We start from the raw sequence: 24381 nt of genomic DNA, 5'->3' as shown, positions 1-24381 counted from the left end.
GTATTTATCTTTGATCTTTAGCGTATGGTGTGTGTGTGGTGATGCAGCTCTCTCTCTAGTAGCTGATATTATTTGAGGTTTCAGTAAAGCTTAATAGCAAACTACGGTAAGAAAATGTAATTTTTAAACAATCCACATTTTATTTATACGATTTTTGTAATTTGTTTACTTATTGTTTTGTTTGGCCTACCCAGTCCTAGAGAGGTAGAATCAACTATGTATTTGACGGGGTAAAAGTAATATGTTTAATGTTTTTTCGTTTTACCTTATTGATGAAAAATGTTCTTTTGTATTTTTATTTTATTTTTATATATATCAGCTATACGATTTACTGAATATTTGATTAACTATTAGGTAATTAATTGAAGAAATATTTTGTTGAATGAATTTTATTTTCCCCGTTTGTAAATGGAATCGCCGTAACTTTTTGTTCATTTGCTCTTTGATCTCCATGCTGACCAGGCATGGTATGCAGCTTTCTTCAATCAAGGCACAAAACATCCTCGAAAATAGCATCTAGTCTATATAGATTAGGAAGTAGTGGTATAGGCTGGCATAGCCTAGTTTAAGTTAGGACATTAATTCGAAATCTAGCCTAATATGCCCCTCCTATATCTGTAGCTATATAATAGTCTGTGAGGTGAGTCAGTGAGCTACCTTCTTTTGTCAAAAAGGGTCAAGCAAGGAGGGCCCATTCATCATCCATTCATTGACATCATTCAAAAAGGCCCAAGAGTCTAGGTCAGTTAATATAAACTAATCTAGGCCTAGGCGTATATGAATGAATAATTGTTTCTTACACTTTACAGAAAATATGGATTGTGATCCTGGTAACAGTGAGACCAGTGACGTATCAAGTCCAAAACTAATGGCGAATGGCCTTCCTCAAGCCCAAGGCCTCTACAGACCAGAGTACGAAAAAGATGCATGTGGTGTCGGATTTGTTGTCAATATTAGTGGCGAGAAATCGCACAAGGTACCATACAGTTTTATTGTTTTATTTTTCTTAGTGCAGACTAAACACCATCAGATATAATAAAATTAAAATAAGTTACAGCAATTTTATCAATCAATTATTTATTATATCATTATTATTATTAAGGAGTTGGTTATTAGTACTCTACATTTAAGAAAAGTGAATAATAAATAAATAAATTTGATATTAACATATGGCTGCAGCTGTTCGTATGTCTTAACATCTGGAATGCCAGTAAGTATATCAGTGGATAATAGAATTATTGGACTTCCTTAGTAACAAACATGCCCTACTTGTACTATTTTCATATTTCCTATGTCTAAGTCTATGATTAAAGAGTATTCCTAGTATAAAAAGAATATCAGCTTTAATTATAGAGCACCTCTAATTAATATTTCTGATGGATGTGGGTAGAAAATGCCAATAAACTGGTTGTTATACTGGTATATTGGTTTGTGGGAAGGGTGGGAGGGTGAGGGAGTATTTAGGAGGTTAACATCTTTTCTTCAACTGTCAAACCATCAAGGTGCATTGTTTTTTAAAACTGTTAATAGAATGCATATCAGATTTCCTAAACATCAATTAAACTAACCTTAATTGTGCTAGAAAGTCAAGGTTTCCAAATCAATACTGAATTCCCTAAAAGTCTGTCTACACTATCAAACTTTATGTGACAAAATATATGCCCGGACATAATGATGTCAAATCACTATTTGGGCATATGTGTATGTTTGAACAGATGTCAAAAGTTTAATATTAGCAATAGCAGGCATTATATTCATGATACTACAGTAAACCTCTTGTTTACTATTGGCTGTTTTTATTAGTCCTATTGGCTGCTTTTAGTCCTATTGGCTGCTTTTAGTCCTATTGGCTGCTTTTAGTCCTATTGGCTGCTTTTAGTTTTAGTCATTGTCTGCTTTTAGTCCTATTGGCTGCTTTTAGTCCTATTGGCTGCTTTTAGTCCTATTGGCTGCTTTTAGTCATTGTCTGCGTTTAGTCCTATTGGCTGCTTTTAGTCCAATTGGCTGCTTTTAGTCCTATTGGCTGCTTTTAGTCCTACTGGCTGCTTTTAGTCCTACTGGCTGCTTTTAGTCCTATTGGCTGCTTTTTTTAGTCCAATTGGCTGCTTTAGTCCAATTGGCTGCTTTTAGTCCTATTGGCTGCTTTTAGTCCTACTGGCTGCTTTTAGTCCAATTGGCTGCTTTTAGTCCTATTGGCTGCTTTTAGTCCTATTGGCTGCTTTTAGTCCTATTGGCTGCTTTTAGTCCTATTGGCTGCTTTTAGTCCTATTGGCTGCTTTTAGTCCTATTGGCTGCTTTTAGTCATTGTCTGCGTTTAGTCCTATTGGCTGCTTTTAGTCCTACTGGCTGCTTTTAGTCCTATTGGCTGCTTTTAGTCCTATTGGCTGCTTTTAGTCCTATTTGCTGCTTTTTCCTATTGGCTGTTTTTAGTCCTACTGGCTACTTTTAGTCCTATTGGCTGCTTTTAGTCCAATTGGCTGCTTTTAGTCCTATTGGCTGTTTTTAGTCCTACTGGCTGCTTTTAGTCCTATTGGCTGCTTTTAGTCCAATTGGCTGCTTTTAGTCCTACTGGCTGCTTTTATTCCTATTGGCTGCTTTTAGTCCTATTGGCTGCTTTTAGTCCTACTGGCTGCTTTTATTCCTATTGGCTGCTTTTAGTCCTATTGGCTGTTTTTAGTCCACTTGGCTGCTTTTAGTCCTATTGGCTGTTTTTAGTCCTACTGGCTGCTTTTAGTCCTATTGGCTGCTTTTAGTCCAATTGGCTGCTTTTAGTCCTACTGGCTGCTTTTAGTCCTATTGGCTGCTTTTAGTCCAATTGGCTGCTTTTAGTCCTACTGGCTGCTTTTAGTCCTATTGGCTGCTTTTAGTCATTGTCTGCTTTTAGTCCTACTGGCTGCTTTTAGTCCTACTGGCTGCTTTTAGTCCTATTGGCTGCTTTTAGTCATTGTCTGCTTTTAGTCCTACTGGCTGCTTTTAGTCCTATTGGCTGCTTTTAGTCCAATTGGCTGCTTTTAGTCCTACTGGCTGCTTTTAGTCCTATTGGCTGCTTTTAGTCATTGTCTGCTTTTAGTCCTATTGGCTGCTTTTAGTCCTACTGGCTGCTTTTAGTCCTATTGGCTGTTTTTAGTCCTACTGGCTGCTTTTATTCCTATTGGCTGCTTTTAGTCCAATTGGCTGCTTTTAGTCCTACTGGCTGCTTTTATTCGTATTGGCTGCTTTTAGTCCTATTAGCTGCTTTTAGTCCTATTGGCTGCTTTTAGTCCTATTGGCTGCTTTTAGTCATTGTCTGCGTTTAGTCCTATTGGCTGCTTTTAGTCCTATTGGCTGCTTTTAGTCCTATTGGCTGCTTTTAGTCCTATTGGCTGCTTTTAGTCCTATTGGCTGCTTTTAGTCCAATTGGCTGCTTTTAGTCCTATTGGCTGCTTTTAGTCCAATTGGCTGCTTTTAGTCCTATTAGCTGCTTGTAGTCCTATTGGCTGCTTTTAGTCCAATTGGCTGCTTTTAGTCCTATTAGCTGCTTGTAGTCCAATTGGCTGCTTTTAGTCCAATTGGCTGCTTTTAGTCCTATTGGCTGCTTTTAGTCCAATTGGCTGCTTTTAGTCCTATTAGCTGCTTTTAGTCCTATTGGCTGCTTTTAGTCCAATTGGCTGCTTTTAGTCCTATTAGCTGCTTGTAGTCCAATTGGCTGCTTTTAGTCCTACTGGCTGCTTTTAGTCCTATTGGCTGCTTTTAGTCATTGTCTGCTTTTAGTCCTATTGGCTGCTTTTAGTCCTACTGGCTGCTTTTAGTCCTATTGGCTGTTTTTAGTCCTACTGGCTGCTTTTATTCCTATTGGCTGCTTTTAGTCCAATTGGCTGCTTTTAGTCCTACTGGCTGCTTTTATTCCTATTGGCTGCTTTTAGTCCTATTAGCTGCTTTTAGTCATTGTCTGCGTTTAGTCCTATTGGCTGCTTTTAGTCCTATTGGCTGCTTTTAGTCCTATTGGCTGCTTTTAGTCCTATTGGCTGCTTTTAGTCCTATTGGCTGCTTTTAGTCCAATTGGCTGCTTTTAGTCCAATTGGCTGCTTTTAGTCCTATTGGTTGCTTTTAGTCCTACTGGCTGCTTTTAGTCCTATTAGCTGCTTTTAGTCCTATTGGCTGCTTTTAGTCCTATTAGCTGCTTGTAGTCCTATTGGCTGCTTTTAGTCCTATTGGTTGCTTTTAGTCCTACTGGCTGCTTTTAGTCCTATTGGCTGCTTTTAGTCCTACTGGCTGCTTTTAGTCCTATTGGCTGCTTTTAGTCCTATTAGCTGCTTGTAGTCCTATTGGCTGCTTTTAGTCCTATTGGTTGCTTTTAGTCCTACTGGCTGCTTTTAGTCCTATTAGCTGCTTTTAGTCCTATTGGCTGCTTTTAGTCCTATTGGTTGCTTTTAGTCCTACTGGCTGCTTTTAGTCCTATTGGCTGCTTTTAGTCCTACTGGCTGCTTTTAGTCCTATTAGTTGCTTTTAGTCCTATTGGCTGCTTTTAGTCCTATTGGCTGCTTTTAGTCCTACTGACTGCTTTTAGTCCTATTGGCTGCTTTTAGTCCTACTGGCTGCTTTTATTCCTATTAGCTGCTTTTAGTCCTATTGGCTGCTTTTAGTCCTACTGGCTGCTTTTATTCCTATTGGCTGCTTTTAGTCCTATTGGCTGCTTTTAGTCCTATTGGCTGCTTTTAGTCCTATTGGCTGCTTTTAGTCCTATTGGCTGCTTTTAGTCCAATTGGCTGCTTTTAGTCCTATTGGCTGCTTTTAGTCCTACTGGCTGCTTTTAGTCCTATTGGCTGCTTTTAGTCCTATTGGCTGCTTTTAGTCCTATTGGCTGCTATTAGTCCAATTGGCTGCTATTAGTCCTATTGGCTGCTTTTAGTCCTACTGGCTGCTTTTAGTCCTATTGGCTGCTTTTAGTCATTGTCTGCGTTTAGTCCTATTGGCTGCTTTTTTTAGTCTAATTGGCTGCTTTAGTCAAATTGGCTGCTTTTAGTCCTATTGGCTGCTTTTAGTCCTATTGGCTGCTTTTAGTCCTATTGGCTGCTTTTAGTCCTATGGCTGCTTTTAGTCCAATTGGCTGCTTTTAGTTAGTCTATTGGCTGTTAATTTTAGTCTTATTGGCTGCTTTTAGTCCTATTGGCTGCTTTTAGTCCAATTGGCTGCTTTTAGTCCTATTGGCTGCTTTTAGTCCTATTGGCTGCTTTTAGTCCAATTGGCTGCTTTTAGTCCAATTGGCTGCTTTTAGTCCTATTGGCTGCTTTTAGTCTAATTGGCTGCTTTTAGTCCTACTGGCTGCTTTTAGTCCAATTGGCTGCTTTTATTTTAGTCTATTGGCTGTTAATTTTAGTCCTATTGGCTGCTTTTAGTCCTATTGGCTGCTTTTATTTTAGTCTATTGGCTGTTAATTTTAGTCCTATTGGCTGCTTTTAGTCCAATTGGCTGCTTTTATTTTAGTCTATTGGCTGTTAATTTTAGTCCTATTGGCTGCTTTTAGTCCTATTGGCTGCTTTTAGTCCTATTGGCTGCTTTTATTTTAGTCCTATTGGCTGCTTTTAGTCCTATTGGCTGCTTTTATTTTAGTCCTATTGGCTGCTTTTAGTCATATTGGCTGCTTTTGCTGTCATTCATTGTTCATGCTTTCTACTTGTGATAAAAACCAAACAAACAAAACTGTTTTAAATAGTTGTTTTAATAATTACGTGAGGAATATCATGTTATCCTCATGCCCAAAATAGACGCATACATTTTATTATTTACAGTGCATGGTTTGAGTACTGTATTACGCAACTGCTGTCTTTTTAGTTACTGTATTTGATTAAGATAGTTACTTTATCTTGTCAAGATAGGATTCACTAAAGATGTCAATAATCCAGTTTTGTCTTTTTGTTTGCTTAAATTTTGAAAGATTCCTTCCGCTTAAATATTTATTCTTTGATTGTTTGTTCGGAGATGACAGATTATCAAGAATGTGAACCTATTTGAAAGTATCAAATATAACAGGAATTAATTCATTCATTCTGATTGATTCATTTTTATTGTAATATTACAGAAATTAATAATAAAATTCAGTCACCAATGAAAAATAATCAGGAGTGAGAATAATATAGGCTATAAGCCCAAACAGGTTCTGTACTCACTCCATACAATTCTAGATCTGCAGTAAACAAAATGTGGTTTATTCTTTATTATAAACACATTGCAGTGAATGCATCATAAACTACTACTTTTAAATAAATTCAAATCATATCTTCAGTTTAAAAAAAAGGTAATTGCAGTAGAATAAAATTGTAATATAATTTAATTGAATTCTTGTTTGATCAAGATTATATATTTTGGAAACAAAATTAAGTGTTTACTTCTAATAATAACAGCTTTCAGGTTTTGATTTCAAACAAAGTTTCATCTTTTGTTTTGCAGGTATTGCGTGATGCAGAGGTGATGTTGACGAGGATGAACCACAGAGGAGGATGTGGAGCCGATGAAAACGTTGGAGATGGAGCAGGAATCCAAGCCGCAATTCCCCATGAACTTTACAAAAAAGACCTAAAGTATGCTTAGTATTGACTATAATAATAATAATTACCACATTTCTATAGCGCCCTTTTCATGAATAATCATGCTCAAAGGCGCTTTACATTAATTTGTTTGGATCAAACACATATGGAAACATACTCCCATAATGCAGATAGTAATCAGCGCAAAGTTGTGTCTTGATCTAACCGGGTACCCATTTATGGTAGTGATATGTCATCACATTTTTTTTGTCACATAAAGTTTGATAGTGTAGACAGTGCTTTAGGATACAAGCAATGCGGCGAGACTTGGATTCGAAAAACGATCGCACGATCAGTAATCCAACATCCAACACACAGCGCCACATGCCCTTATTGCAGTAATTCTAACAGTTGTTGTGAGCTGTGTCTACAACCTTACCAGTTTTGACTGGTTTATACCATCTGTCATGTGATCTAGCATGCTACTCTAGTGCTATCATGTTTTTTTAAATGTTGTACTATCATCAGTACCATCCTTTCGATGGGACGTATACATTTTTTTTTTCAGGGAATTGTGTCCCAGTTTAGCTTTAATATTATTTTATTAATATAATGCACTTTTATTTGGCTGCCATGAGTCATTACATACAACAGGCTGAGTGTGTATTTATCGTTAAGCCTCTTACTAATATTATCTTTTAGATCAACTCATGGTTTAAATTTACCCGACATTGGTCAGTATGCAACTGGCGTTGTGTTTATGGAGGAAGGAACAAGCCAAGTTGCGCAGAAGATATTTGAAGATCTTGCTAATGAATACAAACTGAAGGTAGAAAAATTAAATGCTGTTTCAAGCTTTGCTTTGTGCCCAAATATGGTAGTGATAATATGCACAAATATGGTTGTATGGTACAGTATGGTCAATATGCTATGCACAACCTTTTAAAAAAATCTACTCATAACTTGTATTCATATATAAGATATAATTTTAAGGTATATAAATTATTCATATAGGTTCTGTGTTGGCGTCAATTACCTTGTGATGAATCACTAATTGGTGACATTGCCCGCAAAAATAAACCTTTTATACGACAAGTTTTTGTCACATCATGTGACCTTAAAGAAGATGTCTTTCGACGCCAGGTGAGTATTTTATTAATAACAAAATGTAATCAAATAAGAAACCAGTAAAATTCAAATAGTTATTGTGTTGGCACAAAAATTTGTTTGATAAAACACAATAGAACCCTATTAAGGGTTGAAATGGGTGGCTAAATGACATGTTCCCAGATGATATGTGGTATACATTATGATATGTCATTAAAAATGTGATTATTTTTTCTTCTAACAGATTTTTATTTTGCGTAAAAGAGCCACACATTATATTCCGAAGCAAGGCCCAACTTTCTATATCTGTACACTGTCATTAGACACCATTGTATATAAGGTAAGAGTATTTTTATCATATTAAAATCAAGATTTATTATAATTCCAGAAAAGTTCATCATATTATAATTTTGGTAAAATTTACTATATTTATATATTTATTTTTGTATATATATTTTTTTTATTAAACTTAAATATAATCATATTATTCCTGTGCAAGTTTAAGTTTTTATATTGAGTATTTTAATTTGAAGTAAATTTCTTTTCTTTGAACAAAAGGTTAAATTATCTACAACAACTATTTTGAACTTATCAGCATTGGTATTTTGTGTGTACAGTAATCCTCATTGCGTTACCTTGAATTAAAATTTGTACTCCATGACGTCAAATCTAAGTACATTATTGAGCTTTCGTCTGTCAATTTCTTCTTATGACGTTCGGTTCCAGATTAACATACCTTCGTACACGGCATTTAAGCTAGCAGTCAGTGAGCCGTGGCCACGAATCCATTAAGTAACGCTAAAATTAGAAACTTGCGTTTGAGATTGCGTCTTTAATTGAAAACTTGTGATTGATTGGATTAATTTCTCATCTTTCTTTATAATTAAAATTCAGCGTAATTAAAAAGTAATTAAAGAAGAATCCTATATCTATTAGTGTTATTGATTTAAATTGATTAAATATTTAAAGATGGCCTTTCATTTCATTATGTATTCAGTCTGTTTCAATATATACATAACAACAACAAAAAATGAAATTGGGGAGACCAGGGTCAACCTAAGTGAACTTAATCACTATAGCTGAGCCGGTTGACCCAACCCCAAAGTCAGTTTACACATAAAAGACACAAAGACAAAATACAGTTACAGCGAATCAAAATGAATGTGAACTTTTCTAATAAAGGCTGATGGGCTTTCATTGAATATGCTTGATTGAATATTTTAAATTAGTATGTTTATTTTATGAATAGTCTTTAGGTTAAAAGAGCAATGCAACCTTGTGACGTAACTTCTAATTATTAAATGCGCAAACAAAGTTATTGATATTTCATTAATATTGCAGTGAGCAAATATTGGATTATAAAATGATGTCATATTTATTAATTTTAGAATTTAAAATTGATTTCACAAGGTCAAAGGTTAAATATTTTGAATATCACAAGAAACATTTTACTTTACATTCGAAAATGAAAAATCATTAAATTAACATAAATTACACAATTTGTACATAAATATAACCATTTATTATTTATATTATTTGATTATTCTCTTGCAGGGTCAGTTGACCACATCTCAGCTGTTTGGTTACTACAAAGATTTGTCAAATGATGATTTTGTGACCCATTTCGCCCTCGTTCACAACAGATTCTCTACCAATACTTTCCCAAGTTGGAGCCGAGCTCACCCACAGAGGTAAGCTTTCAAATTTGTAGATAACTGGATTTTATTTAAACTCTAATTGCGATGTTGTGAACTGGAAAACTTGTTTTTAAAGATAACTACTACTTACAATTTTGTTCAGGTATTTAGCACACAATGGCGAGATCAACACTCTACGTGGCAATGTAAACCTGATGAAGGCTCGTGAGGGCGTCATGAGCAGTTCGTTGTTTGGTGAGGATCTCAAGTCATTGTATCCTGTAGTTGAAGAGGGACAGTCAGACTCAGGCCAGTTTGATAATGTACTCGAGTTTCTTATCATGGCTGGTTGCCGAACACTACCAGAGGTAGGTAGTACCTAACTAAAATTTCCTCCTGAATCACTGTGCTGTAAAGTTTTTTTAGGAATACTTACTTGGATAAAACAAATAATGCCATGCATTTTGCATAAAAAACAAATGATTTCACCTCTACTGAATGTTCAATGCCCACTAATGTTTAGTAATACACTAACTTGTTGTCATAAAGTATCGTAAAATGTATTGTTTTGTAGGCTGTGATGACAATGGTCCCAGAGGCCTGGCAGCAGGACCAGTTGATGCCTAAACACAAGAAAGATTTCTACCGATGGGCCTCTTTCTCTATGGAACCCTGGGATGGACCAGGTAAACAAAAATAAAAAATCTCCTATAAAAGTTCTGCTGTATAATCAACAAATATTTAAAATATAGAATGAAATTAGGTTATCAGTATTCTTTACGTTAAACCATTCATGAATACGTAAGTCTGCAACGTTTCAACTTGTTTACAACACGTACGTATTCATGAATTGTTTAACGTAAAAATTATATACAGATAGTTAATATAAAAACCAGATGAAAACATTTTTCTTTTTTTTAGGTTGTTTTTAAAATACAAAACTCTATCAATATAAAGATTGAATTCATGTATATTAATTTAAAATAACTTGAGTGCTGTAAAAGTTTTTTTGAAAAATGATATAATTTAACTTTTATTGTTTAGCCTTGTTTACCTTCTCTGATGGCCGTTATGTTGGCGCCATCTTGGATCGTAACGGCCTAAGACCATCACGATATTACCTCACAAAGTCTGGTGTTATGTACATGAGTAGCGAAGTCGGCGTCATCGATATACCTCATGAAGAAATATCACAGAAGGTAATTAACCTTGATTTTAAATTTTAAAATGAGATTCCAGCTGCCTTTTTAAAATCAACTACTAGTTTTTATAGAATTTTTTTGTTTTTAGGGTCGTTTGAAACCTGGACGTATGTTGCTAGTTGATACATGTTTAGCTGAATTCACTCAAGACGAAGAGCTAAAGAAAACTATATCAGAGTCTAGACCAGTAAGCTCTTGGCTACAAAAAGAGGTGTGTGTACATTTAAAACAACGTATATTGTGCTTTAGTTAGAGGTTAAACATTTTGAATACCTTGTTTGAGATTTGAACTTAGCCGTTTAAGGGCTGTCGGGGCACAGTAGATGATTTAACTCTCCTCCATGTGGTCCTCCGCCATCCCCAGTGTCTTATTATGAGTCAGCTTTTTACATTCTTTGATGTTGTTTTTCCAGTGTTGCGTGGGTCTTTCTCGCTTCCTCCAACCTGGTACAGTTCTTTGCATGATAGATTTTGTAATGTGGCCATACCATCTTATCTTCCTAATTTTGACAATTGTTTATAAGAAAATAATATTTAGAATGTTTCTTTTTTATCAGGTAATCACTATGGAAGACCTCTATAAAGCCAATGATCATAAATTCCAAGCAGATTCAAGCCTCTTGACCAAATCAGTGACCACTGACCACCGACTACCTTTGTTTGGCTACACAGTAGAACAGATACATATGCTAGTTGTTCCTATGTTTATCAACAAGTAAGTCGTTGTTATGTTTAATAAGCCCCATTTTTTGGTTATTTTTACAGAATCCAGTGGAATAGTGAGAAAATTGATTTTGAATCATGAGTGAAGTTGTGGCTTGGTTGTTATGATGCTTTGCTACCAATCTAAGGGTCCTGGGTTCAAGTCCTGTCAGTGTCATGATTTTTTCTAATGACAATTTATAACTCCACTCCCAAATACTTGGGTGTGATTTGCTCAAATAAGACTTTGTTTATGTAGAACATCTTGTGTATATGTTTGTCTTGTGAACAGGATTGCCACCTTTAAGAAGGATAGTGAATGAATTCGCTTATGATTATCCTTGGCAATTTGCCTAAATATATAAGAAAAGAAGAAGTTTATAACTATGATATTTTTATATTTTCAGGAAGGAACCACTAGGATCAATGGGCAATGATGCACCCCTTGCTTGCCTGTCTCAACGTAACCCTCTGGTGTTTGAGTATTTTAAGCAGCTATTTGCACAGGTTACCAACCCACCCATTGACCCAATCAGAGAGTCTATTGTTATGTCACTGGTAAGTTCATTGAATTTTATCACATTTTATAACTCTAAAGCTCTGTCTACACTATCAAACGCTATGTGACAAAAATATGTGATGTGTCCATATATTGACATGATGATGTCATATCAGTACCATATTTGGGCACATCACTTTTTTTGCTCAAAATAGTTTGATAGTGTAGACAAAGCTTAAATTCTTTTATTCCATTAAAATCCACCTTTATTCTTTTATTGTAGGAATGTGCTATTGGACCAGAAGCAAACATCTTAGAGCCATGTTCTTTGCAGTGTAGACGATTGTACCTCCCAAAGCCAGTCATTTCTCTACAAGACCTTCATGTTCTCAAATCAATCAGCCATAAAGGATGGAAGGTAGGCATATGAATGTAGTTGTACTATGTGGTGGCAGACAAGATAACCCAGATTGAGCTCTAGTTTGAAAACCAATGTGTGATATGTCCAAATTAATTATTATTAAATAGTTGAGCCATCCGTAATTTTTAAAATATGGTAGTGATATGGCCAAATATTGTAGTGATATTACATTATCATGTCCATATATGGGCACATCACATTCTCTTGTTGCATAAAGGTTGATAGTGTAGACAGAGCTATAGATTTCATTCAGTAAACGTTTTCCACCCATCACCTTTCATCCACAATGAAAAGCTTCTTTATAGCTCCCTTGTATTGTTTTTCTAACAGACAAAGACCATTGATATGACATATCCAGTAATTGATGGTTGTGATGGACTAGTGCCAGCCTTGGATCGAATCTGTAGCAATGCATCAGAAGCTGTTAATGAAGACTACACTTTACTTGTGTTGTCTGATAGGAAAGCAGGCAAGGAAAGAGTTCATGTCAGGTATTCAGTTTATTTCTTAAAACAAATAATTGTTCCTTCTCACCTCACTCCCTATAAATAAATCGATGTAAATTTAAAAGCTGATTTAGAACCAGAGGGTGAAATAGTAATTTACTTCAGCTCACAGCAGGTTTATATTCTACTTCATTCTTTGTAGCTCTATGCTGGCTTTAGGAGCTGTACATCACCATCTGATCAAGACAAGACAACGCATGAAAGTTGGTCTGATCATTGAATCCGGTGAAACAAGAGAGATCCACCACATGTGTTTGTTATTAGGGTATGGGGCAGATGCTATATGCCCTTACCTGATCTACGAAAGTGTTATGATGCTGCGGAACGAAGGACTACTTGACCCAGCACCCACAGATGAACAGATTTTCAAGCAGTTCTCAGCTGCCACTACCTACGGGATCCGGAAAGTAATGGCAAAGATGGGGATTTCAACTCTTCAAAGCTACAAGGTATTTGTTGTATACTCGCCCTAGTGCCCAGTTTGGTTAAACACACCTATGATAAAATAGATTCTACTGTTAAGCTCTGTCTACACTATCAAACTAGTTTGACAAAACAATGTGTGTTGTGCCCAAATATGGTAGTGATATGCTTAAGTATGTTAGTGACATGACATCATCGTGTCCACATATGGGCACATCACATTTTTTTGTCACATTAAGTTTGATAGTGTAGACAGAGCTTTATGGTTTAAGGCATCAGTTATCAAGTAACATAGGAATTGATTCAAGACCTAAAGACAATATATTTTATCTAGGGGGCTCAAATCTTTGAAGCTCTTGGTCTTGGACAAGATGTAGTCGACAAGTGTTTCACAGGATCTGCTTCTAGGATTGGTGGCGTAACATTTGATGTTTTAGCTGAAGAGGTAAAAACACATTAATTTTGCCTATTATACACTTTTATTATAAACTTTTAAAAAACTGTAAGAAATATTTGTTTTCGTTTATTTATTTGACCAGCATAAAATCAATACAATATAAATATATATAAAAAAATATTTTTAAAAAGAGATGAAAAAATGCTGGGCAGGAGCAGCTTCAGCAAAATACATCGCTGCTACTCAAATGAGTCAGCTACCCCTCATGTAAATTGTTAAAATGTCATAAAACTTTCAGACTCTTCAAAGGCATGCCTTAGCCTACTCCGATAGAGAATGCGATGGTGGGAACATCCTGGACACTGGAATATACCATTGGCGTCAAGGAGGTGAGAAACATGTCAACGATCCAGTCAGCATTGCTAATCTACAGGATGCTGCTCGCAATAAGAGTCAATCGGCTTACGATAAGTTTAGCGAATCTCAATTTGAATCAGTAAGTTAATTATATTGATTTTAATTGCATATAATTATTCATCTGAAAGGCGCTATTTATAAATCCATTATAAAGCTCTTTCTACATTATTAAACTTTATGTGACAAAAAAAAGTGATGTTCCCATATATGAACATGATGATGTCATATCACTACCATATTTGTGTATATCACTACCATATTTATTTGTAAAACTAGTTTGATAGTGTAGACAGAGCTTTATAATGGATTTATACATGTATGTACTGCTCTTATGGGAAATCGCTGCTGACATGACGTGGCGCATTATAAATGCTTTACTGTTATTATTATTATTTTTAAAAGTAATCTAATTACCTATTGTACAATTTTATAGATCAAAGCTTGCACTCTGCGTGGTCAACTTGAAATCGTTGAAGCAGACGAACCATTAGACTTATCATTGATAGAAGAGGCATCCAGTATTGTGAAGAGATTTGCAACTGGCGCCATGAGCTTTGGAAGTCTCTCCCTAGAAACTCACCAAACACTTGCTGTTGCTATGAACAGGTTTGCTATTTTTTATAAGCCTGAGTTGGTATAATTGCGTTTTTAATAACTCGACCATTGATTGTGACGTTTTTTGGTTTCAATTCCAGAATCGGTGGGAAAAGTAATACCGGCGAAGGAGGAGAGAATGAGAATCGTTACAAAGATAAAGATATTCGTTCAGCAATCAAACAGATAGCCTCTGGCCGATTTGGTGTCACAAGTGCATACCTAGCCAATTCAGATGATCTCCAAATTAAGATGGCTCAGGGGGCTAAGCCAGGTGAAGGGGGTGAGCTACCAGCCTACAAGGTATGTGATCTGATTTAATCACTGTATGACCTATTTTAAATGTTCAAATTAAAAAGAATTTCTGTTTCAGCTAATTATCTTTTACTGTTAATACTTGTTTAATTTGTAGGTAACTGAACAAATAGCAGAGACCCGTCACTCTGTCCCGGGGGTGGGCTTAATCTCTCCACCACCTCATCATGACATCTACTCCATTGAGGATCTAGCCCAGGTGATATATGACCTGAAATGCTCAAACCCAGATGCTAGGATCAGTGTCAAGCTAGTGTCAGAGGTCGGAGTTGGCATTGTAGCTGCTGGTGTTGCTAAGGTAGGCTGACATTTTTCTGTGGGTCAACTTCAAAGTAATATATTTACCATTTGCGGTCGTTTTGATATTGCTGGTATAGATAGTATTTTCAAGTAGTATCAGTACAAATAAATTAGATATGCTACAGAGGTTTTAATTTGTCCAATTCAATAATTTTTTATACTATATAATATACTTTAGGGCAAAGCTGAGCACATCACAATCTCTGGTCACGATGGAGGCACTGGGGCAAGTACATGGACAGGAATCAAGCACGCTGGCCTACCCTGGGAGCTAGGCCTAGCTGAAACCCACCAAACTCTTGTCCTCAACAACCTCCGTTCCAGAGTGGTTGTGCAGACTGATGGTCAATTGAGAACAGGTAAGATAAAATATTTAGGAATTAGACATTGCATCGTACTATTTTGAAATCATCAATATATAAAAGCATGAATTATGTTTATTTTTTATATTTATTTTTTTTTTTTTATACTGGGCGACCTCTTCAGTCAAAGACTAGTCTCCCAGAGGGCCCATTTGGTGATCAGTGGCTGTGATGTACTAATACACCGGAGTAACCCCCTACTCGTCTTGAAAGATGTACTAGGTTCTTTAAATTGTTATTAATCTGTCCCTTTATTCAAATTACAGGACGTGATGTTGTTATTGGTGCTCTTCTTGGTGCAGACGAGTTTGCATTTTCCACTGCGCCTCTCATCACGCTTGGCTGCACAATGATGAGAAAGTGTCATCTTAACACCTGTCCTGTTGGCGTAGCAACACAGGTGAGCTTTTTATGAGATATTAAACTAAAAGGAGTGAAACATAACTTTTAGTATTTGAAATATAATATTTTTAATATTATTTTACAGGATCCTGAGTTGCGAAAGAAATTCAAAGGAGCGCCAGAACACGTCATTAATTACCTATTTATGGTTGCTGAAGAAATTCGGCAATATATGGCCAAAATGGGTTTTTATTCCTTCCAAGATATGATTGGTCGATCAGATATGCTAAAAGTGTCTAGCAGACCAATCAACTCAAAAGCGAAACTGTTGGAATTTGATGGAATATTAAAGAACGCCAAGGATATGCGAGCAGGAGTTTCTATTGTGGGTGGGTGTGTAGCACAGGATTTCAGTCTACAGAAAAGATTGGTAAGTTATATGCTATTGTTTCTGTCATACATTGACAACAGCTTGTGCCTCCACTATTGTGAGGTAAAATGTTGTGTGAATCTCAGTTAGTTACCTTATATTATTATATAAATCCAAAGGCAAATTACTGAAAAAATACATACTGGTACAAAAAAAAAGCGAAAAGCTAAATCAAAACGATAAAGTAAAACAGCCAGAAAAATTATCAGAGCTTTTGGGCAACACTAGCCCTTCATCAGTGCAAGTGCATATATTATATATATATGTATTCTGGTCTAATGTTATTCTACTCTAGCCAACAAGAAGTTACGGTTGTGAATCCAAACAATTTAGTAGAGTTCCTGTTTAAATGATGTAATAGCTATACATAATTGTATAGGTCCAGTGTACACAGTTATAACCTGTGTGCACTTTAAAGAACCCAGTTCATCATTCGAGACGAGTTCACAAATAGTTTCTATATCAGAAGGGATTACCACTTATCTGATAGGACAGTGATTAATTTACTATTGGTAATCCTAAGCCACATTGCCTAAAATAAATAATTGTTCATTTTATATTGGTTTTAACAGGATAATGAGTTAATAAAAGCTTCTCAAGACGTAATAGATGGCAAGTCTAATAACCTGCAGATGTCACTGGCTATAACCAATCAAGACAGGACATTTGGTACCACACTAAGTTATCTAATATCAAAGTATGTTTATTCATTTTTTCTGTTTATTAATTCAATGAGAAATGAATTGATGTTAACCTATGATCTACAAATAATATTGTACCATCATCTGGACTTAAGCTCTGTCTACACTATCAAAAAAAAAAAGTGATGAGTCCATATATGGACATTATGATGTCATATCACTACCATATTTGGGCACATCACACTTTATTGGTCAAACTAGATAGTGTAGACAGAACTTGAGGAATCGAGTATGGAACCACATAACAGTATCTGTATACGCACAATAAATTAACATGACGTAACCAGTTCCTAGGTCGAAGGCCATCGCAAATCAAAAGCTCCATAATATGTACAGTGGGATTTTACAGGTTTTATTTTCGTCACACCCAACCGCAAACACATCAATAACAGGATGTTGTAAACTAGTTTTGTTTTGACTCTTGTATAAATGTTGCTGTTTTTAACCATCGGGAAAGTCCAGTGCTGTGGACTTGAACCTTTGATTTTGGTAATGAAAGGCAAGCCACCAAACTATAGTGCCACTATTTTCATTTGATTTAATTCTTCTAATTTCTTTTCTTGTTAGAAAATATGGAGAAAAAGGCTTACCTAATAATTCGATTGAGTTAAAGTTGAAAGGTCATGCAGGTCAAAGTTTCTGTGCATTCTTGGCAGCTGGGGTCAAAGTTGAATTGGAGGGAGATGCCAATGACTATGTAGGGAAAGTAAGTTTAATCATATTAATTGAGGTTATGTCTAAATTCTGTTTCTCAGGTTTATTTCATGCCCTTTCCATACTCCATATACTGTAACCATTATGACTTGTTTCTTTTGTAGGGGTTGTCCGGTGGTTGTGTAACTATCTATCCACCAAAAGACATGAGCCCTGATTTCAAATCCGAGGAGAATATTCTTGTCGGGAACGTCTGCTTGTACGGCGCCACCAATGGCACAGCTTATTTCCGTGGAATCACAGCAGAAAGATTTTGTGTCAGAAACTCAGGAGCAATAGCAGTTTGCGAGGTAAAGAGACATTTTTGTGGTCCAAAATCTGTTTTTTTTCACCTGTGTTTGGTACAATATAAATAGGTTTTCTGACATTGCCTTCTAATTTAACAGGGTGTAGGTGACCATGGATGTGAGTATATGACAAGTGGAAGGGTGATAATCTTAGGCCAGACTGGTAGAAACTTTGCCGCTGGTATGTCTGGAGGTATTGCTTATGTGTATGACAAGTAAGTCATGTTTTTTTTTATTTATTCTTTTTTTTTTATTTCACCTTATTTATAGAGGGTGACAATCAATTAAGGCACTCTTGATGAGTATGATAAGTGTCTGTGTGTGACAGTGGCTGTGTGTATACTAGTACACCGGAGTAACCCTACTCGTCTCGAAAGATGTACAAGGTTCTTTAAAGTGCACATGAGCCAGATGTGTACACTGGACCTATGGTTTACAGTCCTTATCCAAGAAGCAGACTCATTCTACCAATAGAACCATGTACTGGTGTACTAGTACATCAGAGTCACTGATCATATCTGAGCTCTCTGGGAGACCAGTCTTGGACTGAAGGTCGCCCAGTGTACATAAAATAATTAAGTTCAATTCTAAACCATTACATGGAGCGAGTGAGGCTCGAACCCTTGCCGATGTTAATATGGCAAGGTATTACAATTACACTATCTTAACCACTCGCACTCACTTGTAGTGATATTTAGTATTTATCTTTTATAGAATGGGATCTTTCCACAAAATGTGCAATAAGGATTCAGTAATTTTAGAACCAATTGTGAAGGACGTTGATGTTACATTCTTACACAAACATATAAAAGAGTTTGAGGATCAGACTGGTAGTGAAGTAGCTAGTCGCATACTTGCCCATTGGAAGAACACTCTTAAATCATTTGTAAAGGCAAGTTTAAATACAATATAACTCCCATTAAAGGGACACTTTCGTGACCCAAGACTGTCCCCTTAAAAAGAGTTAGCCGTTATCTCTACACTTCTGTTGTTTGTTTATTATATGTATTGCTCTTTTAGGGTCAAAGACTTCACAAGACATTGATTAACCTTGATGTTAACAGATCTTTTATTTATGATAAAATTACATACATTATGTGCTCTACAGAATTATCCGCCATATTGCCTCACTATCATTCTTTATACATGTAACAGCTGTAGTGTTAAAACATTTATATTTCCCCTTGTTCATTTTGTTTGGAAAAGTACCTCCATAATAATAAGGATGGCCCCTGAATAGACGTGTCAAATCATGAGACTGAGCTACTAAGTTTTGAGTTCTTTAAGCTAGCCCTGTTTTAATTGTCCCCCTTTATTTTGTCCCCAATTATGTATAGGTCTTTCCTAATGAATACAGACGAGCATTAAAAGAACAGAAACTTAAAGATCTTGAGGTCAAAGAAGTAAATAAGTCTCCACACAAAACTCCAAATGGAGTTATTGCCACCAATGGAGTCATTGCCACCACAAATGGAGTCATTGCTCATAAGAATGGTCATTCAAATATCTTAGATATTGAAGAAGCTGTACCAGATGCTGAAAAAGAGTCACAGATTATTGAGAAGCTTCTAGACAAAAAGAGGTAACTTTTGTATATGATCTAATATTGTTCTATTGATTGAAATTTGTAAGGTTGAACTCCATAAAAACGAAACTTACATCTTAATTTTGGCAATCTAATTTCCTTATCTTGTGTTTTACAGAGGATTTGTAAAGTATGGCAGAACAAAGTCTAGTTATCGCAGCGTTGAACAAAGGTTGAATGACTGGAATGAAATATACAACCACAAAGCAGTCAAGAAGGGAATTAAAGTGCAGGCTGCAAGGTTCATTTTAGGCTCTTTTATTTTGTTTGTAGGCCTAAAGCTCTGTCTACACTATCAAACAAGTTTGACAAAAAAGTGTGAGGTGCCTAAATATTGTAATGATATGCCCAAATATAGTAGTGATATGACATCATGTCCCATATATGGGCACATCATATTTTTTTGTCACATAAAGTTTGATAGTGTAGATAGAGCTTCTTAAAATATATGCCAGTATTTCTGCCTTATAACCATAACAATTTTCATCAATCAAAACAACAAATATGTAAAGACTGTTGTTTCTTTAGGTGTATGGATTGTGGGATACCATTCTGTCAGTCACACGCAGGCTGCCCTCTTGGTAATATCATTCCATCTTGGAATGACCTCGTTTTCAAAGGTCAATGGAAGGATGCTCTCAACAAGTTACTACTAACCAATAACTTTCCCGAATTCACGGGAAGGGCGTGCCCAGCACCTTGTGAGGTAAAGTTTTTAATTTTTTTATTTGTTATTATTTTAAAACAATAAATTACTATAGATTAGTTTATACTTTTGTCATGTGGTATTTTATCTATTTAAACATTCAATTTGTTTTCTTTATTCCTAGGCTGCTTGTGTGTTAGCCATCCACTCGCCAGCAGTGACCATCAAGAGCATAGAATGCACCATTATTGATCATGCCTTTGAACAAGGATGGATGACACCACAACCACCACCCTATCGCACTGGCAAGAAGGTTGCTGTAGTAGGCAGTGGACCATCAGGCCTAGCTGCAGCCGCGCAGCTTAACAAAGCCGGGCATCTTGTGACGGTGTACGAGCGCAATGACCGTATTGGTGGTCTTTTGATGTATGGGATACCGACTATGAAACTAAGCAAAAAGGTGCTCTACCGTTTCGATGTCGTTTGCTATTTTGCCTTTTCATGTTATTAATTTACATTTCACAGGGCAATATATGTTACTAATTTACATTTTATAGGGCAATATAAATAATAATTTTTTTTTTTAGGTGGTACAACGTAGAGTTGATTTAATGGCAGCAGAGGGGATAACTTTCAAAACAAACATGACAATAGGCGATGATATATCAAGCCATGATCTCACTGAAGAGTATGATGCTGTGGTGTTATGTATAGGGTCAACCAGACCTAGAGACCTGCCCATCAAAGGTAACTTTACAACCCTGAGCTTGTGTATACAATTTATTCTCTAATTTATTTAATTTATTGTTTTACATCAACAAGTCTAATATATATAAAATGTTTAATATATTAATTATAATATCATAATATTTCAACAGGGCGCCACCTAGAGGGCATTCATACGGCTATGACATTTTTAGAAGGATGGCAGAAAAAACAAATGGGTAATGATATTGATCATGTGGATGCGAAGGGTAAGGATGTCATTGTAATTGGTGGAGGAGATACTGGTGTAGACTGTATTGGGACATCTCTTAGATTGGTAAGCAGTCAGGACGCGATATTTCTTTTCATACATAAGTTGGGGACCCCTCATGAAACGTCACAAAATAAACATGAATATTCATTAGTCATATCCATAAGATGTGACGTAAGAATTGATCTAACTACAATTCGCTAATGCAAATGCTTTCTGTCGAACCGTCTGTGTAGTCGAGTGGATTAGACTATGGACTTTACATTTTGATGTATGGGTTCGAATCCCATGAGCAACTTCTTTTTACTTTATGTGACAGAGATTATTTAGAGGGTTAGGTTTAGTTATATTTAGGATGTAGTTTGTCAGGACATCCTACAGCCTTTTTTTTTTCATTTTTACCTTGTTATTTTAAGTGATTTGTATTTGTTGTTTTGTTTTGCCCTGCATATGTTTGGTCCTGTGACATGGGATGTTTGTTACGTTCTTAGGTTTTTTATTTGAAATAAAAAGGATTATTTTACATACTGTGTACTTTACAACTACAGTAATGAATTAATCAATAATTCTAACAATAACTACATTTTTTGCTAGGATGCCAAGTCTGTTACTACTTTTGAAATTTTGGATCAACCACCACCCACGAGAGCTGCTAACAACCCGTGGCCAACTTGGCCTAGAGTCTTCAAAGTTGACTACGCTCATGAAGAAGTAAAACTAAGACAAAATAAAGATCCGCGCAATTTTAACATTCTCAGTGAGGTAAGAATTAACACTTGTTCAGTTTTTGTTGGTTTGTATATATCAGATTACGCCCTCGTAAATAATGTCATCATATAATTTACCTCATCTTTTTTTGTCCTCTTTCTTTGTCCTAGGAATTTCTTAATGATGGAAACGGCAACGTTAGTGGGATACAAACGATGCAAGTATCGTGGAAGCGCGAGCCAACCGGCCGATTCACTATGGAAAAATGCTCTGGCTCTGAGAAGACATTTAAAGCTGACCTAGTCTTGTTGGCTATGGGTTTCTTAGGACCAGAAAATCGCATTATTAATGAGTTGGAGATAAAGCAAGACGCACGGACAAATATTGAAACGCCAACTGGAAAATATAAAACAAGTTTACCGAAGGTTTACGCTGCGGGAGGTAAGTTACACATATTCAACCGATAATTTGTACAATTAATAAAATACTTGGATAATCCTATTATTTATACGGTAATATTTTTTTTTCCTTTGAAAATTTTTTATTGTTTTTAGATTGCCGGCGAGGTCAATCCTTAATCGTTCATGCTATCAACGAAGGACGGCAAGCGGCTAGAGAGGTCGATAGAGACTTAATGGGAGAAACCTCATTGGCTGGTCCAGGAGGTGTTGTCTATACCCCAGGAAAAAAAGTGGTTCGACCCACAGATGAGATTTACAAGCCATTGCTAGCTAGCTTGGCATAAAAAACAGTTTTTAAAAATCGAGTCTCAAGTTTTAGAAATTATGTATCCATGCAATTTTTGTGCTTATTCTGAATGTGGTAACAGAATATAAATTGTATATAAATATAGTGTAGACTTTTATAGATAGCTTTGCATGTATGCAATACTGTACCTAGTACAATATATTTCTTTCATCTTTGTATAAGAACACACCATTCACATAGATTTCTACTTCCTGTATTGTGAAATCCTGAATCTATTAAATGTCTTAATCAATCTTTGTTTTATCATTTGTACATATGCCATATCCAAATGCAAAGTACTCAATAATGCTGTGGGAATCAGTGGCTGAATCTCAATGGAGATACAAAATAAAATAAGCACTAAAAAAAATGACAATGCTGTGGGTATCAGTGGCTGAATCTCAATGGAGATACAAAATAAAATAAGCACTAAAAAAAAATGACAATGCTGTGGGTATCAGTGGCTGAATCTCAATGGAGATACAAAATAAAATAAGCACTGAAAAAAAATGACAATGATGTGGGTATCAGTGGCTGAATCTCAATGGAGATACAAAATAAAATAAGCACTAAAAAAAAATGACAATGCTGTGGGTATCAGTGGCTGAATCTCAATGGAGATACAAAATAAAATAAGCACTGAAAAAATGACAATGCTGTGGGTATCAGTGGCTGGATCTCAATGGAGATACAAAATAAAATAAGCACTGAAAAAAAATGACAATGCTGTGGGTATCAGTGGCTGAATCTCAATGGAGATACAAAATAAAATAAGCACTAAAAAAAATGACAATGCTGTGGGTATCAGTGGCTGAATCTCAATGGAGATACAAAATAAAATAAGCACTAAAAAAAATGACAATGCTGTGGGTATCAGTGGCTGAATCTCAATGGAGATACAAAATAAAATAAGCACTAAAAAAAATGACAATGCTGTGGGTATCAGTGGCTGAATCTCAATGGAGATACAAAATAAGCACTAAAAAAATGACAATGCTGTGGGTATCAGTGGCTGAATCTCAATGGAGATGCACATAAAATGAAAACAGCCAGAAAAAAGTGTCACGTTTTCGTGAAACACTATCAGTGTATATTTGATTCAAAATACATTATATTGGTCCATTTAAAATGGAAATTCAGTTTGCTTGGTATAGTTAAAATAATGAAAAGATATACAGTACATCAAAGTGCAAAAACGCTGAATAGGCCAAGTTAAAACACTGTTAAAAACGATGAGTTTGTAATTTGGCCCTGGTTAGCGTGTATTAAATACAACTTAATTGTTGTAACAGTGAAGTTCAAAATGATATTTAAATTCACATTGTACTGTGTTATTCATTTGTAGAAACTAGCCAATGGGAAGCTACAAACAATCTTGCTACAAACAATCTTGCTACAACTCCTACCTTTACTTTGCCAGTCTGTTTAACTGTATTTGTGTATTGAACCTATCAATCAAACAGTATATATTCTTGTTTAATTTTATGTGATAAAATCCGAAACACATTTTCTGTGGGGTTAACTGTATTCTTTTTCGGTCTGCTTTAGCAGACTTAAGCTCTGTCTACACTATCAAACTAGTATGACAACAAAAATTGCGATGTGCCCAAATATGGTAGTGATATGTCCAAATATAGTAGTGATATGACGTCCATATATGGGCACATCACATAAAGTTTGATGATTTATTGCACTTCCTGCTCCTACTTCGGAAATCTACTTCGGAAATCTACATCACATCGCAAAAGTGTTTTCTTTTTTTAATCGTCGTCATTTCATATTTGCCATTGCCTTCCTCGTGATGTTTTTACATCAAGACATTGTCTTCCTTATGACGTCATAATCATTTGATCTTATGTA

At 35.8% G+C, this 24381-nt stretch overlaps 1 protein-coding gene across 1 annotated transcript; it reads left to right on the top strand.

The window, feature by feature from the left end:
• The first annotated feature begins 36 nt into the window (after window positions 1–36).
• On the top strand, window positions 37–22757 carry LOC140055665 (uncharacterized). The gene is made up of 38 exons (XM_072101028.1): window positions 37–106; window positions 810–976; window positions 6427–6557; window positions 7206–7332; window positions 7518–7646; window positions 7855–7950; window positions 9165–9301; window positions 9411–9615; window positions 9822–9933; window positions 10292–10446; window positions 10538–10660; window positions 11007–11164; window positions 11559–11709; window positions 11934–12068; window positions 12402–12562; window positions 12720–13026; window positions 13335–13445; window positions 13696–13893; window positions 14248–14420; window positions 14510–14711; window positions 14821–15021; window positions 15202–15382; window positions 15652–15785; window positions 15873–16157; window positions 16730–16854; window positions 17426–17564; window positions 17677–17862; window positions 17959–18074; window positions 18574–18751; window positions 19197–19441; window positions 19563–19685; window positions 19973–20150; window positions 20275–20550; window positions 20678–20837; window positions 20969–21132; window positions 21661–21828; window positions 21945–22215; window positions 22329–22757. The coding sequence occupies exons 2-38, from the start codon at window positions 815–817 to the stop codon at window positions 22517–22519; spliced, it is 6294 nt and encodes a 2097-aa protein (XP_071957129.1). The 5' UTR covers window positions 37–106; window positions 810–814; the 3' UTR covers window positions 22520–22757.
• Window positions 22758–24381: the final 1624 nt, after the last annotated feature.

This window comes from Antedon mediterranea, chromosome 7, assembly GCF_964355755.1.
Source record: "Antedon mediterranea chromosome 7, ecAntMedi1.1, whole genome shotgun sequence".
Lineage (NCBI taxonomy): Eukaryota > Metazoa > Echinodermata > Crinoidea > Comatulida > Antedonidae > Antedon > Antedon mediterranea.
The sequence above is the reverse complement of the archived record's forward strand: the minus strand, read 5'-3'. Positions and strand labels throughout refer to the sequence as shown.